Source organism: Ornithorhynchus anatinus, chromosome 1 (assembly GCF_004115215.2).
Source record: "Ornithorhynchus anatinus isolate Pmale09 chromosome 1, mOrnAna1.pri.v4, whole genome shotgun sequence".
NCBI classification, from domain to species: Eukaryota; Metazoa; Chordata; class Mammalia; order Monotremata; family Ornithorhynchidae; genus Ornithorhynchus; species Ornithorhynchus anatinus.
This window is the reverse complement of record NC_041728.1, coordinates 184,989,886-185,005,630: the sequence shown is the minus strand read 5'-3', so window position 1 is coordinate 185,005,630 and position 15,745 is coordinate 184,989,886. Positions and strand designations below refer to the sequence as shown.

The 15,745-nt window shown below is 54.7% G+C and overlaps 1 protein-coding gene across 1 annotated transcript in view; it reads right to left on the bottom strand.

Moving 5' to 3' along the window:
• Positions 1 to 7,242: 7,242 nt before the first annotated feature.
• The window catches only part of SLC12A8 (solute carrier family 12 member 8), a 34,961-nt gene continuing 26,458 nt past the window's right edge, over positions 7,243 to 15,745 (bottom strand). The window contains exons 9-13 of the mRNA XM_029069229.2: positions 12,679 to 13,175; positions 11,636 to 11,727; positions 11,236 to 11,353; positions 10,214 to 10,274; positions 7,243 to 7,642 (exon numbers count right to left, since the gene is read on the bottom strand). Of these exons, the coding sequence (XP_028925062.1) occupies positions 7,381 to 7,642; positions 10,214 to 10,274; positions 11,236 to 11,353; positions 11,636 to 11,727; positions 12,679 to 13,175 (1,030 nt within the window). The 3' untranslated portion in view covers positions 7,243 to 7,380. The remainder of the gene's footprint in view (positions 7,643 to 10,213; positions 10,275 to 11,235; positions 11,354 to 11,635; positions 11,728 to 12,678; positions 13,176 to 15,745) is intronic.

The following is a 15,745-nucleotide window of genomic DNA, read 5'->3' as shown; positions in this document are numbered from 1 at the left end:
TAACAACAATAATAATAATCATAGTTGTATTTGTTAAGCGCTTACTATGTGTCAGGCACTGTTCTAAGGGCTGGGGTGGATACGAGATAATCGGGTTAGATACTGTCCCTGTCCCAGGTGGGACTCACAGTTTTAATCCCCCATTTTACAGATGACAAAACTGAGGCCCAGAGAATTAATTAATTCATTCAATCATTCAATAGTATTCATTGAGTGCTTACTATGCGCAGAGCACTGTACTAAGCACTTGGAATGTACAATTTGGCAACAGATAGAGACCATCCCTGCCCAATGACGGACTCACAATAATAATACTGATGGCATTTGTTACAAAGCACTGTTCTAAGTGCTGGGGAGGATACAAGGTGGTCAGGTTGTCCCCAGGTGGGGCTCACAGTCTTAATGCCCATTTTCCAGATGAGGGAACTGAGGCCCAGAGAAGTGAAGTGACTTGCCCAAAGTCACACAGCTGACAAGCGGCAGAGCCAGGATTTGAACCCATGATCTCTGACTCCCCAGCCCGGGCTCTTTGGAGAAGCAGCATGGCTCAGTGGAAAGAGCATGGCCTTGGGAGTCAGAGGTCATGGGTTTGAATCCTGGATCTGCCATTTGTCAGCTCTGTGACTGTGGGCGAGTCACTTCACTTCTCTGTCCCTCAGTTACCTCATCTGTAAAATGGGGATTAAGACTGTGAGCCTCGCGTGGGACAACCTGATTACCCTGTATCTACCCCAGCACTTAGAACAGTGCACTGCACATAGTAAGCGCTTAACAAATATGAATATTATTATTATTACTATTATTATTACCACTAAGCCATTGCCCTTTGGCCCAACTTGCCCGAGGTCACACAGCAGACACGTGGTGGAGCCGCAATTAGAGGCCCTGACCTTCTGACTCCCAGGCCAGGGGGTAGCCACTAAGCGCTCAGTAAATACGATTGAATGAATGAATGACAGATGGGGGAAGAAGGGTTAATAAATCCCGAGGCGGGGGAGGGAGGGGGGAAAATCCTGAGTGACTCCCGCCCCGGGGGTCCTGAGTGACTCCCGCCCCGGGGGAGTGCGAAGTCGGGTGGGGGCAGGGAAAGGAGGACGTCAGGGGAACATGTCCGGTTCCCAGGAGGCCCTGATTTAAAAGTAATAATAATAATAATAATAATGATGATGATGATGGTACTTGTTAAGCGCTTACTCTGCGCCAAGCACTGTTCTAAGTGCTGGGGTAGATACAAGGTAATCACGGGTGGATATGAGCCAATCAGGTGGGATGCAGTCCCTGTCCCCCTTAGGGCTCACAGTCTCCATCCCCGTTTTCCAGATGAAGGAACTGAGGCCTAGAGAAGTGAAGTGACTTGATCAAGGCCACACAGCCGACACGTGGCGGAACTGGGATTAGAACCCATGACCTCTGACTCCCAGGCCATGGGCTCTACCCATTAGACCATGCTGCGTTCTCTAGGTAGTAAGGAGGGGGGCTGGGGATTGGGAGTAGGAGTACGAGGGAGGGGAGGAGGAGGAGGAGGAGGAAGAGCAGGGGAAGGGGCTGCAGAATTTAATCCTTTAACTTCATCCGGTTCCAGCCGGGCGGGCCGGGAAGGGCAGGAGAAGCTCCGGGTCTGGTGGAGAGAGGAGGGAGGAGGGGTCTCCTCTGGCCCCTTGGACCCCCGACCCCTGACCCTGCTTCCTGCTAAACCGAATTAGTGAGGAAGGGGGAGGCTGCAGGGGAGGGGGGAGGAGGGGAGAGACAGAATGGGGAGGGGGCGCAGAGGGAGGAAGAGAGAGGAGGAAAATAACCTCCTTGTGGGCAGAGAATCATGAGAATAATAATAATTATGATTATCATTATTATTATGGTATTTGTTAAGTACTTACTATGTGCCAAGGCCTGTTCTAAGCGCTGGGGTAGATACAAGGTCATCGGGTTGTGCCACCTGGAGCTCATAATCTTCATCCCCATTTTCCAGATGAGGTCACTGAGGCCCAGAGAAGTGAAATGACTTGCCCAAAGTCACTCAACTGATTAGTGGCGGGGCTAGGATTAGAACCCACGGCCTCTGACTCCCAAGCCCCTGCTCTTTCCACTAAGTCATGCTGTGTCTGCTTGTTGTTCTTGTTGTACTCTCCCAAGCGCTTAGTACTAATCCATTAAATTGTATTTATTAAGAGCTTACTGTTTACAGAGCACTGCACTAAGCGCTTGGGAAAGTACAGTACAATAAACAGTGATGTTCCCTGCCCACAAAAAACTCAGAGTCTCGGAGGGGGAGACAGACATCAATACAAATAAATAAAATGAGATCTGGACATAAGTGGTGTGGGGCTGGGAGGGGGGATGAATAAAGGAAGCAAGGCAGGACGGTGAAGAAGGGAGTGGGAGAGGAGGAAAGGAGGGTGTAGTCAGGGAAGGCCTCCTGGAGGAGATGGGCCCTCGGTAAGGCTTTGAAGGTGGGGAGAGTCATCGTCTGGTAGATTTGAGGAGGGAGGGCGTCCCGGGCCAGCGGCGGGATGTGAGCCAGGGGTCGGCAGCGAGACAGGCGAGACCGGGGTTTTGCACACAGTAAGCGCTCAATAAATACAATTGTATGAATGAATGAAAGGAAAGAAGAGAGGAAGGGAGGGGGCCGAGAGGAGGGAGGAAGGGAGGTAGCGCAGTGGGTAAGAAGGAGGAAGGAAGGGAGGACAGATGGGAGGAGAAGGCTGAGGGAGGAGGAGAGGACTGAGGAGGGCGGCATGGACATGGGAGACAGAAAGTCATGGGTTCTAATACCGGCTCCGTCTCGTCTGCTTGGGCAAGTCACTTCACTTCTCTGGGCCTCAGCCCTCATCTGGAAAATGGGGATTGAGACTGTGAGCCCCACGGGGGACAGGGACTGTCTCCAACCCGATTTGCTTGTATCCACCCCAGAGCTTAGTTCAGTGCCTGGCACATTGAATGCGCTTAACAAATACCATAATTATTATTATTATATTAATTCATTCATTCAATCGTATTTACTAAGCACTTACTGTGTGCAGAGCAATGTACTAAGCAGCGTGACTCAGTGGAAAGAGCCCAGACTTGAGAGTCAGAGGTCATGGGTTCCAATCCCAGCGCTCCACCACGTGTCAGCTGTGTGATCTTGGGCAAGTCACAACTTCTCTGGGCCTCAGTTCCCTCATTTGTAAAATAGGGATTAAGACTGTGAGCCCCATGCGGAACAACCTGATGACCTTGTATCTACCCCAGTGCCTAGAACAGTGCTTGGCACATAGTAAGTGTTTAAATACCAACATTATTATTATTACTAAGCACTTGGGAAAGTACAGTCCAACAATAAAGAGTGACAATCCTGGCCCATAACAAGCACACAGTTAAGAAGCGCTTGACAAATATCCCAGTATATATATGGAGTAAGGGAGGCTAGAGGAGGGGAGAGGAAAGAGGAGGGACGGGAGGAGAGGTCTGTCTCCCCCACTTTAAACTGTGAGCTCGTTGTGGGCAGGGATTGTCTCTTTTTATTGCTCTACTGTACTTTCCCAAACGCTTGGTACAGTGCTCTGCACACAGGAAGCATTCAATAAATACGATTGAATGAAAGACAGACGAGTGGAAAAGTGGGCAGAGGGAGGAGGAAAGGACGGAGGAGGGCAGAGGTTGGAGGGGGGGATGAGAGGAGGGAGGAAGGGAGGACAGAGGAAGGAGGAGGGAAGGGGAGAGAAGGGAGGAGGAGAGGACAGAGAAGGGAGGAGGAGAGGAGAGGAAAAGAGGGTAGAGAGAGGAGGGAGGAAGGGAGGCTAGAAGAGGGGAGGAGAGAGGAGCAGAAAAGAGGGTGGAGAGAGGAGGAGAGGACGGAGGAGGGAAGAAGAGAGGCTAGAGGAGGGGAGAAGAAAGGAAGGAAGTAGGGAGAGAGGAGCAGAAAAGAGGGAGGAGGGAAGAAGGGAGGCTAGAGGAGGGGAGAAGAAAGGAGGAAAGGGAGGAGAGAGGAGCGGACGGAGGAAGAAAGGACGGAGGAGGGAGGATGGTGGAGGGGGGTGAGAGGAGGGAGGAAGAGAGGACAGAGGAGGGAAGGGGGAGAGAAGGGAGGGAGGAGGCGGAGGGAGGAGGAGGGACAGAAGAGGAGGGTGGAAGGGGGTGGAGAGAGAAAGGAGGAGGAGGAGGAGGGAAGAAGGAAGGAGGAGGGAACAGAAAACGAAACGCAGGCCTCGGCTGCCGCCGCCGCTTCGAGGCCAGATCAACTTTCTTTTGGAACCGCACCCGATCCCTGGGGATGGAAGCTGGGCCGGGCCGGGGCCTGGGCGGGGGGGAGGGGAAGCCAAGGCCTTCAGGACAGCTGGACTTGGATGGCCCTCAAACTCAAAGAGGCCAAAACAGAACTCCTCATCTTCCCACCCAAACCCTGCCCTTCCCGTGACTTTCCCATCCCTGCAATAGTAATAATAACAGTGGCATTTGTTAAGCGCTTGCTCTGTGCCAGGCTCTGTGCTAAACGCCAGGATGGAGACAAGCAAATCGGATTGGATACAGTCCCCGTCCCACGTGGGGCTTACGGTCTCGATCCCCAGTTTACGGATGAGGGGATCGAGGCCCAGAGAAGTGAACGGTTTGCCCAAGGTCACACAGCAGACAGGTGGTGGAGGCTGGATTAGAACCCACAACCTTCTGACGCCCAGGCCCGGGCTCTATCCGCTACATCGTGCCACTTCTCTAACAACACCATCCTCCCTATCTCTCACATTCAACACACGTATTCGATCTGTCACCAAATCCTATAAGTACAACCTTCACAACATTACCGGAGAACGTTATCACAACATCACAACAGAAGCAGCGTGGCTCAGTGGAAAGAGCACAGGCTTGGGAGTACGAGGTGATGGGTTCAAATCTCCATTCAGCCGTTTGTCAGCTGTGTGACTTTGGGCAAGTCACTTAACTTCTCTGTGCTTCAGTTACCCCATCTGTAAAATGGGGATTAAGACTGTGAGCCCTACTTGGGACCACCTGATCACCTTGTATTCTCCCCAGTGCCCACAACAGTGCTTTGCACATAGTAAGCGCTTAACAAATGCCATCATTATTATTATTATCATTACTAAAATCCACTCCTTCCTCTCCATTCAAACTGCTCACACGCTCATCCAAGCCCTTATGCTATCCCTCCGGGACTCCTGCCTCAGCCTCCTCATTGACCTCCCTGCCCCCTGCCTCTCTGCACTCCAGTACATACTTCACACTGCTGCCTGGATCATTAAAAAATAAAACTAAAAAATCAATCCAAGGTATTTATTGAGCGCTTACTGTGTGCAGAGCACTGTTCTAAGTGCTTGGGAGACGACAACACTATAGAATCGGTAGACACATTCCCTTTCCGCAACAACCTTACAGTCTAGAGAAGCATCATGGTGTAGTGGCTAGAGCCTGAGTATGGGAGTCAGAAAGTCAAGGGTTTTAATCCTGGGTACTCCACCTGTCTGCTGTGTGACTTTGGGCAAGTCACTTCACTTCTCTAGGCCTCAGTGACCTCATCTGTAAAATGAAGACTGAGACTGTGAGCCCCACGTGGGACAGGGACTGTGTCCAACTACATTTGCTTGTATCCACCCCGACGCTTAGTACAGTACCTGGCATGTAGTAAGTGCTAAACAAATGCCATAATAATAATAATAATAATAATAATAATAATTAGAATGGGAGGCAGACATTAATATGAATAAATTATGGATATGGCCAAAAGTGCTGTGAGGGTGGGGTGAATATCAAGTGCTTCAAGGGGACAGGTCTAAGTGCGTAGGTGATGTAGAAGGGAGAGGGAGTGAGGGAAAAGGGGACTTAAGGAGCAAATATTTTTGAAAAAACGTTCAGTCCACCTCTCGCCACCCATCAAGAACATCCAGCAGTTGCTCACCCACTTCCGCGTCCGATGGAAACTCCTCAATCTCTCGTCCTCCTACTGTACCTCACCGATCTAATAACTGTGGCATTTGTTAAGAGCTTACTATGTGCCAAGCACTATACTAAGCACAGGAGCACCGTGGTAAGCGCTGGGCACCGTAACTACAGCTCAGCCCTGCTTTCTCTCCATCGTGAGAAAGGTCTCTGGTCCCAGCATGGCCCAGGCACCGCAGGCTGCCCACGTGGACTGAATTGGGCAGGGGCCCAGGCCCTTTCCCCAGCATCCCCGGGGTTCTCGGGGCTCTGATCCCAGCATGGCCCCCCGGTTCTCGTGGCTCTGATCCCAGTATGCCCTGAGTACCGCGGGCCACCCGCATGGACTGAAACTACCCCCGATCGGGCCCCAACCCTTCCTCCAGAAGCCCCCCCTCGGCTCTTATGGCTCTGCTTCCAGCATGCCCCGGGCACTGCGGGCCATCAGCATGCTCTGAAGCTGCCCCTGACTGGGCCCTCGGCCCCTCCACCATCATCCCCCTGGCTCTCCGGTCTCTGCTCCCAGCATGTCCTGGACACTGTGGGACGCCCATGTGGACTGAAGCCACCCCCGATTGGGCCCCAGGACCCACCACCGTCATCTTTCCGGCTGTCGGGGCTCTGCTTCCAGGGTACCCGGGCACCGTGGTCCCTCCGCATGGACCGAAACCACCCTTGATCGGGCCCCGGATCCCCCACTAGCATCCCCCCGGCTCTCAGGCCTCTGGTCCCAACATGCCCCGGGGAATTGCAGGCTGCCCACATGGACTTGAAGCCACCCCTGATTGGGCCCTGGCTGCTCTCGGGCGTGTGTGTTGTGGAGGTTGAAGGGGAGTTTCTGGTCTCCCCATCAGTCGGGCAGCCCCCCGCGGGCAGGGATCAGCTCTCCTCCTCCCTCTGCCCTCTCCCACCACCCAGCACAGTGTTTCCCTTACCGTGAATGCACCAGGGATTCTGACAGGCCTCCAGCATATTATCCCCTTTCTGGATTATCTGTGGCCATTTTATCTTCATTCATTCATTCAATCATATTATTGAGCACTTACTGTGCGCAGAGCACTGTAGTAACCACTTGGGAAAGCACAGTAGAACAATACACAGACACAATTCTACCCTCTGACCCATTCGAGGCCTGGCCCCACTCAGGCCTCTTCCTCCTCTTCCTCCTCTTCCTCCTCCCGTGGTCCCCCAAAGCTGCTCCCCCCATCCCGGGGATCGACCTCCCAGAGCTCGGCCCCTACAGTGACCCTCCCGTTGTCCACGCGGTCCCCCACTCCCCTCCCCCAGGCGGTGTGGCCGGAGGCTGAGGGCTCCCGGAAAAGGCAGAATTCCCAAGAATCTTGTGGCTTTAATGGAAGGATTGTCACATCCCACCACACGCCGCCCCGGGGAACATATGACCCCATACCCAAGTCCGGGTTCCAGACCCCCTGGGCCTTTTTCACCGGCCCAGTGCCAGCTTGTGCCCCCGGGGTTCTAAGGGCACAGCCCCTTCTCCGGGATCTGGTCCCCCGTCTCCCTCCGGCCAGCCGGTGGGCAAGGAGTGGGCAAGGGGGCCGTGAGGCGGGCAGTGGTGGGGAGAGGGGTCCCCAGCTCCCCACCGCTGACCAGCGAGGAGGCATGGTAGCGGTCTCGGGCGGCGAAGTCCGTGTTGTCCTGTGTGAGTTGGGCAGTTTCCACATCGACACTGGGCAGGGCTGGGGTCAAGACCATCTCCTCCTCGGGTCCCTGGGCACCGCTGCAGAAGGGGATACCGGGTCAGGGGGTGCCCGGCTGGGAGCGGGCGAGGGCCACTTCTACAGTGGCTGGTGTGGGTGCAATCTAGAGTGGCCCTGCTTCTAACCCAGAAGGTTCATTCATTCAGTCGTCATTAATAATAAGGATGGCATTTGTTAAGCGCTTACTATGTGTCAACCACTGTTCTAAGCGCTGGGATAGGTACAAGGGAATCAGGTTGGACGCAGTTCCTGTCTCACATGGGGCTCACAGTCTTAGTCCCCATTTTCCAGATGAAGAACTGAGGCACAGAGAAGTGAAGTGATTTGCCAAAAGTCACACAGCAGGCAAGTGGCAGAGCCGGGATTAGAACCCAGGCTCAGGCCCGAGCTCTATCCGCTAGGCCATGCTGTTTCCCAATTAAGTCCTTAATAATAATAATGTTATTTGTTAAGCGCTTACTTGTGCAGAGCACTGTTCTAAGCGCTGGGATAGAGACAAGGTAATCAGGTTGTACCACATGAGACTCACAGTCTTCATCCCCATTTTACAGATGAGGTCACTGAGGCACAGAGAAGTTAAGTGACTTGCCCACAGTCACAGAGCTGACAAGTAGCAGAGCCAGGATTCAAACCCATGACCTCTGACTCCCAAGCCCTTAATGTGTGCAGAGCACTGTACTGTTTGGGAGAGGACAATTTAACAATGAACAGACACATTCTCTGCCCTCAGTGGGCTTACAGTCTAGAGGGAGCTAAGGGCCACATCTATAGTGGGCTATTTCACCAACGGTGGGCATGGGCAGCTTCTTCAGAGGAGGCCAGGGGTGTTTCTACAGTGGAGGGCACTGGGAGTTTCTACAGTGGTGGGCATGGGCGGCTTCCATAGACAAGTCCATGGGCATTTCTACAGTGGAGAGGGAGCACGACGCAGTGGACAGAGCAAAGGCCTGGGAGTCAGAAGGTCATGGGTTCTAAACCCAGCTCCTCCACTTGTCTCCTGTGAGGGCTTGGGCAATTCACTTTCGCTTCTCTGGGCCTCAGTTCCCTCCTCTGTATAATGGGGATTGAGTCTGTGAGCCCCATGTGGGTCAGGGACTGTGTCCAACCTGATTTGCTTGTATCCACCCCAGCGCTGAGTACAGTGCCTGGCACAAAGTAAGTGCTTAACAAATATCACAATTATTATTATTATTATCGGAAGGGACTGGGCATTTCTACAGTGGCAGTCCAGCGAGGGGCTAGGACCATCGTCCCCAGGGGGGCAGTGGCCCGGCTCTCTGGTGGAAATGGGCATGAGCCAAGGGTGTCTTTGGCAGCTCCCATCTCCCGCCTTCCGACCCAGCCCCCGAGGCCTGCCCGGTCGGTCCGGAAAGCATTGTTCCTGTCCTGCGCCGCTGCTTGGTCTGGCCGGGCGGACCCTCCGGCCGGCGCCGGCACCAGGAAGCCGCCGGGGAGGGGCGGAGGGGCAGGAAGCCCCCGCCCCGGCCCGCCCCGGCCGGGGCCTGATAATTCAGTGGGAAACCTTGGGGAAACTTCGCCCTTGGGGGGGGCCCCTCCCTGTCAATCTCCAGACACCCCGGTGTCTCTGAGCGCCCTCTGCAAGACCCCCCAGACCTCCTCAGCCCTCAAATCCCTTCCAGTATCCCCCAGCCCCTCAAAGCTTCCCCAGGACAAGCCCCAATAGGCCTACAAGACGTCCTGGACACCTCGATCCCTCGGAGCTCTGCCTCCAAGAGCTCCCCCCTAGACATTCCGGCCAAGAATCCCTAAGACACCCTGGCCCCTCAGAGCCCCCCAAGATTTCCTCATACCCTCCAGCCCCTCAGAGTCCTCCCAAGACCTCTCCAGACACAACCCTGCCCTTCAGAGCACCCCCAAGACCCCTAGACACTTGGGCCCTTCAGACCCCCCACCAAGACCCCTCAGAGGGCCCCCAAGACTCCCCAGACCCTCAGAGCCCCCCAAGACCCCACAGATACCCTGGCCCTTCAGAGCCTCCCCAGTCCCCCTAGACCTTAAGACACCTTCAAGACCCTCTCAAGTCACCTCAGACACCACGGTCCCCCAAGATGCCCCCCAAGACCCCTCCAATATCCTGGACCCTCAGACCCCGCCAAGACTTCCCCAGACACCCTAGCCCTTCAGAGTCTTCCTGATCCCCCACCCCCAGGCCCCTTGGCTGCTCAGAGTACCCCAAGACTCCCCAGACCCCGCCCGGCCACTCAAAGCCCCCAAGACGCCTCAGACACCCCAATCCCCCAAAGCACTCCTCAGACCCCCCCAGACCCTCACACCCCCTGAGACTTCTTCAGCTCCCCCAGTCCCTCAGATCCTCCCCAAGCTCCCCGCCCCAAGCACCCCGGCCCCTCAGAGCCCCTCAAGGCTGCCCCAGATACCCCAGCCCCTCAGACACCCCCCCCACAAGACTCTCCCAGACTCCCCAGCCTCTCAGAGTCCTCCAAAGCCCCCCAGCCCTTGAGACCATCCCCAGGAGGGAGGGAGGAGGAGGTGGGGGGAGAAGGATGGGACTAAGGGGGAGGGAGGGAGGAGGAGGAGGAGGAGGGAAGTGGGTGAGTACTTAATAGGCGCACCTGAAGGCCGGCACACACACTGATTTAACCCTTCGGAAGAAGTGGCAGTTTCCCGTCGATCCTGGGCAGGGAGAAGACAGGGATAGAGAGAAGGGGAGAGACAAGAGAGGGAGAGACGTCAAACACTCGGGACAAGGGACTGGCCTGCTCTGATTGACATGTTTCTGCCCCAGCGCTCAGCTCAGTGCTTGGCACACAGTAAGCACTGAACAAATACCACCACAAATCAATCAGTGATATTTATGGAGCGCTTACTGAGTGCAGAACACCGTACTAAGCGCTTGGGGGAGAAGACTGTGAGCTCGCTGTGGGCAGGGAATGTCACTGTTTATTGTTGTAGTGTACTTTCTCAAGCGCTTAGTACAGTGCTCTGCACACAGTAAACGCTTAAATAAATATGATTGCATAAATGAACAATATAATAGAGTTTCCTGCCCACAACGAGCTTACAGTCTAATAATACTACTAATAATGATAATAATGGTATTTGTAAGCGCTTACTATGTGCCAGGCACTGTACTAAGCGCTGAGGTGGATACAAGCAAATCAGGTTGGACACAATCCCTTGTCCCAGGTGGGGCTCACTATCTCAAACCTCATTTTACAGATGAGGTCACTGAGGCACAGAGAAGGCAAGTGACTCGTCCAAGGTCACACAGCAGACAAGTGGTGGAGCCGATTATGTGGTATCTGTTAAGGGCTCACTACGCTGCAGGCACTGTATTAAACGCTGGGGCCGATACAAACTAATCCAGGGAGGACACAGTCCATGTCCCACTTGGGGCTCACAGCTTTAATCCCCATGAGGTAACTGAGGCCCAGAGAAGTGAAGCGACTTACCTAAGGTCACACAGAAGTTATGTGGCAGAGCTTGGATTAGAACCCAAGTCCTCTATATTATTATAATTACTATTTTGGTTCCACCCCCACCCCTTGTGCTGGCTCCTGGAACGGGCCTGGTTTCTGAAGGAGAGGGTGGGGGTCTCTGGGCTGGGGCAGGGTCCTCCCTTCCCTCCACGTACCAGGGTGTCTTCCCGGGTTGACCCGACAGATGTAGAGGTACAGCGAGCCCGCGATGGCCAGATTCACCAAGGTGTAGACCCACTGGATCAGGAACACCACCACCAGGAAGCCGAAGGCCTGCGGACCGCCGACGGCTCTCAGGATCCCCGAGACCACCCAGGGACCGCCCGTACTCCACCAGCTGGGATCCCGGGGGTGGCCACGGGGAGGGTGACCGGAAGCCGCGGATAACGGAAATCACGGATAGTCCAAAACCGAAGCCGATCGTTCCCGCCCAGTCCTCTAAGCTCGCACACAAAAGGCGGGGTCCCTCTCCTCTCCCAACCCCTGGGACCCCAGGAGGGGATGGTGGGGGTGGGGGGAGCCCCCGAGGCTTTGATCTCTGACCCAGGGACTTACACCAATCAGGGACACCCAGGGGTTGCACAGGTGCGAGAAGGGCGAAGGTGGCAGAGTCCGGGGGTCTTGGGCGCCGGGCGCGGGGGACGAATCTGCCGGGAGAGAGCAGAATTCCAATTGCCTCATCCTTCCCCGTTTGCATTCTCACCTGACTCTGCTCCTGTTGTCCCCCAGAGTAGGGACTGTTCTCGGTTATCCGTGGGGTGACCGGCTCTCCCCATCGAACTTTCCTGCTCTCTCCTCCCACTGCCCCCAGCTCACACTCTTTCTCTAACCTCCCTGCTCCTCCTCCCACTGGCCCCCAGTTCACACTTTCCTTCGAACCTCTCTGCTCTCTCCTCCCATTTCCCCCCAGCTCACATTCTTTTTCATATAGTATTTGTTAAGTGCTTAATAAGTTCTAGGCACTGTTGTAAGCGCTGGGTAGAGACAAGGTTATCGGGTTGGTTACAGTCCCTGTCCCACCTGGGGGCTCACAGTCTCGTATTCCCCATTTTACAGGTGAGGGAACTGGGGCCCAGACAAGTGAAGTGAGTTGTCCAAAGTCACAGAGCAGACAAGAGGCAGAGTTGGGATTAGAATCCAGTCCTTCTGATTCCCAGGCCCGGGCTCTATCCAGTAGATCATGCTACTTCCCTTTACTCTCCCTCTAATCTCTCTGATATCTCCTCTCACTGGCCCCCCCGCCCCAGCTCACACTCTCCCTCTACACCCCTTGCTCTCTCCTCCCACTGCCCCCAGCTCACATTCTCACTCTAACCCCCAAACTCTCCCACACCCTCTCTCTAACCTCCTTGCTCTCTCCTCCCACTGCCCCCAGGCCACACCCTCCCTCTAACCTCCTTGCTCTCTCCTCCCACTGCCCCCCAGCTCACACTCTCCCACTAAATTCCCTGATCCTCCTCTCACTGCCCCCAGCTCACACTCTCCCTCTAAGCTCCCTGCTCCTCCTCCCACTGTCCCCCAGCTCACACTCTCCATCTACACTCCTCTCTCTCTCCCCCCTCGGCCCCCACCCGGAGGCCGGCGACCCCCCGCCTCACCTGTTCTCTGCGGCGCTGGGTCCCACGGTCCCTCGGTCCCCTCCTGTGGGGGCGACCCCCGGCCCCCTCCCCCGCTGAGGGCCCACCGGCCCCTGGGGCCGGGAGGGCCGGGGTCCAGCCGGAAGCTATCCCACAGGGTCCGTCTGGCCCCCTGCCGTCCCCGGCCCACCCCCACCAACTGGTCCAGGCCGTGGGCAAAGGCCGTGGGCGGGGGGCCGGCAGTCCCGTAACCGGACGTCCCGTCTGGCTTGGGTGGCGGCAAGAGGGGCATCGAGGCCCGGGGGTCCGGCGGGGCCTTGGGGCCGGACCGAGGCGGGGGGCCGCGTGGCCGGGCCAGGCCGGTGGAGAAGAAGGAGAGGTTGACGGCCGCGTAGGTCAGCATGAAGGTGACAGTGACGATGGGAGCCAGGACGTTGACCTGGCCCAGGCACACGAAGGCCACGGTCACCAGGCCCGTCACCCCGATGGCCGTCACCGGAGGGTCCCGGGGGCCGCCGCTCTGCAGGGAGGGAGGGGGAAGGGGGTCAGGTGGGACCCCGGGGCCCACCCCACCGGACCCCCTCCCAATCAATCCGTCAATCAATGGGATGCATTGAGCGCTTACTAATATTCATTCAATCATCTCGCGTTATTGCTATATTGTACTTTCTAAGCGCTCGGTACAATGCTCTGCACACAGAAACGCTCAATAAATACAATTGAATAAGTCAAATTTATTGAGTGCTTACTGTATGCAGAGAGCTGTACTAAACGCTTGGGAGAGGCCAAAACAATAAACAGACACATTCCCTCCCCACAATGAGCTAAAGAATAGTGACTGTGCTATCTGTTAAGTACTTATTATGTGCAAGACCCTGTTCTAAGCACTGGGTAGATACAAGATAGTTGGGTTGGAATGTTTGTTGTACTGCACTTTCCCAAGTGCTCGGTCCAGTGCTCTGCACAGAGTAAACCTTCAATAAATACGACTGAATGAATGAGTGAATGAATGAACCCCTGAACTGGAATATACTATCATTGCTCTGCCTTTTAGACTGTGAACCCGTTGTTGGGCAGGGATTGTTTCTAACTGTTGCCAAACTGTACACTCCAGGTGCTTAGTACAGTGCTCTGCACACAGAAAGCCCTCAGTAACTATGACTGAATGAATGAGTGAATGAATGACAAAATCTCTGTCCCACCTGGGGCTCACAGTCTTCATCCCCATTTTACAGATGAGGGAACTGAGGAACAAAAATGTGAAGTGACTTGCCCAAGGTCACCATCGGACAAGTGGCGGAGCTGGGATTAGAACCCAGTTCCTTCTGAATTCCAGGCCCAGGCTCCATCCCTGGAGAAGCAGCATGGCATAAGGGATACAGCACGGGTCTGGGAGTCCAAAGGCTATGGCTTCTAAACCCGGCTCGGTCACTTGTCTACTGTGTGACCTTGGGCAAGTCACTTTACTTCTCTGGGCCTCAGTTCCCTCATCTGTCAAATGGGGATGGAGACTGTGAGCCCCACGTGGGACAGGGACTGCGTCCAACCCGATTTGCTTATATCTACCCCAGCGCTTAGTACAGTGCCTGGCACATAGTAAGCACTTAACACATTTCATAATTATTATTATCCACTAGGCCATGTTGCTTACTCTGTGCCAGGCACTATACTAAACTCCTGTGGGAGTCCAAGACAACAGAGTTGCCCACAAGGAGCCAGGCTGTTGCCACCTTCATTCGCCTTGGCCCTAGTGTCTTCCCCCTGAAGATGCTCAGAGAGACCATCATGGGCAGAGACACAGAGACACAGCCAGAGACAGGGAGATAAGCAAAAAGAGAGGCAAAGCCAGTGACACCTCGGGAGACCGATACTCAGAGAGAGAGAGACAGGCCAGAGACAATCAGAGACATTTAGAGAGAAGCAGAGACAAGAGACAGAGCCCTTTTCAGAGATAGAGACAATAAGAGATGCAGAGACAAGAGACCAGAGACAGAGAGACAGAGTCAGAGCTCCCTGCCAGAGACACTCAGAGAGATAACATCAGAGACCCTGAGACACTGCCAGAGACAAAGATCCCTCCTCCACCACCCACACACTAGAGGCGTAGAGACTCAGAGAGAGTCCCAGACAGAGATAAACACAAATAGAGACAAAGTCAGTGACACCCAGAGAGCAGAGACTCAGAGGTGGAGAGACAGGCAGACGGTAAAGGGTGAGACAGGGAAGACGATGAGGGGGAGACAGAGACAGCTCTTCCTCCCAAGGGTGGGGGCATGGGTGGGGACGGGAGGACCCCAAACCGTCCGAGGGCATCTCGGGGCACAGGCGGGGTGAAGAGATGGCCAGTGTGGATTATCTGCAGATTCCATTAATCGGAGTCCCTTCCGAATGTGGATTATCTGCAGATTCCACTTATCCACACCCTTTCCCTCCTGTAAATTGCTTCCCCAACCACTCCCCCCCCTCTGGGAAGCCTTCTGGGATTAAATCCACACCCTTTCCCTCCTGTAAATTGCTTCCCAACCCCCTCATCTTTTGGGAAGCCTTCCGGGATTAATCCCACACCCCTTCCCTCCTGTGAATTCCTTTTCAATGCCCCACCGCCCATGAAGACTTCTGGGATTAAATCCACATCCTTCCCTCTTGCAAATTACTTTCCCAAAACCACCCTCCTTTAGGAAGTCTTAGCTCCTCCTCCCACCCCCCACCCCCAGACTCTGAGCTCTTGGGCAAGGAATGTGCCTACCAACTCTGTTGCATTGTAATAATAATAATAATTAATAATGATGGCATTTGTTAAGCACTTACTATGTGCCAGGCTCTGTGATAAGTGCTGGGGTGGCTACAAGCAAATCAGATTGGTCACCATTCCTGTCCCACGTGAGGCTCACGGTCTCAATCCCCATTTTACAGATGGGGTAAATGAGGTCCAGAGAAGTGAAGTGACTTACCCAAGGTCACACAACAGACACGTGGTGGAGCCGGGATTAGAACCCATGACCTTCTGACTCCCAGGCCCACTCTCTATCCACTACGTCATGCTGCTTCTCAAAAGCTTAGCACAGTGCTCTGCACACAGTAAGTGCTC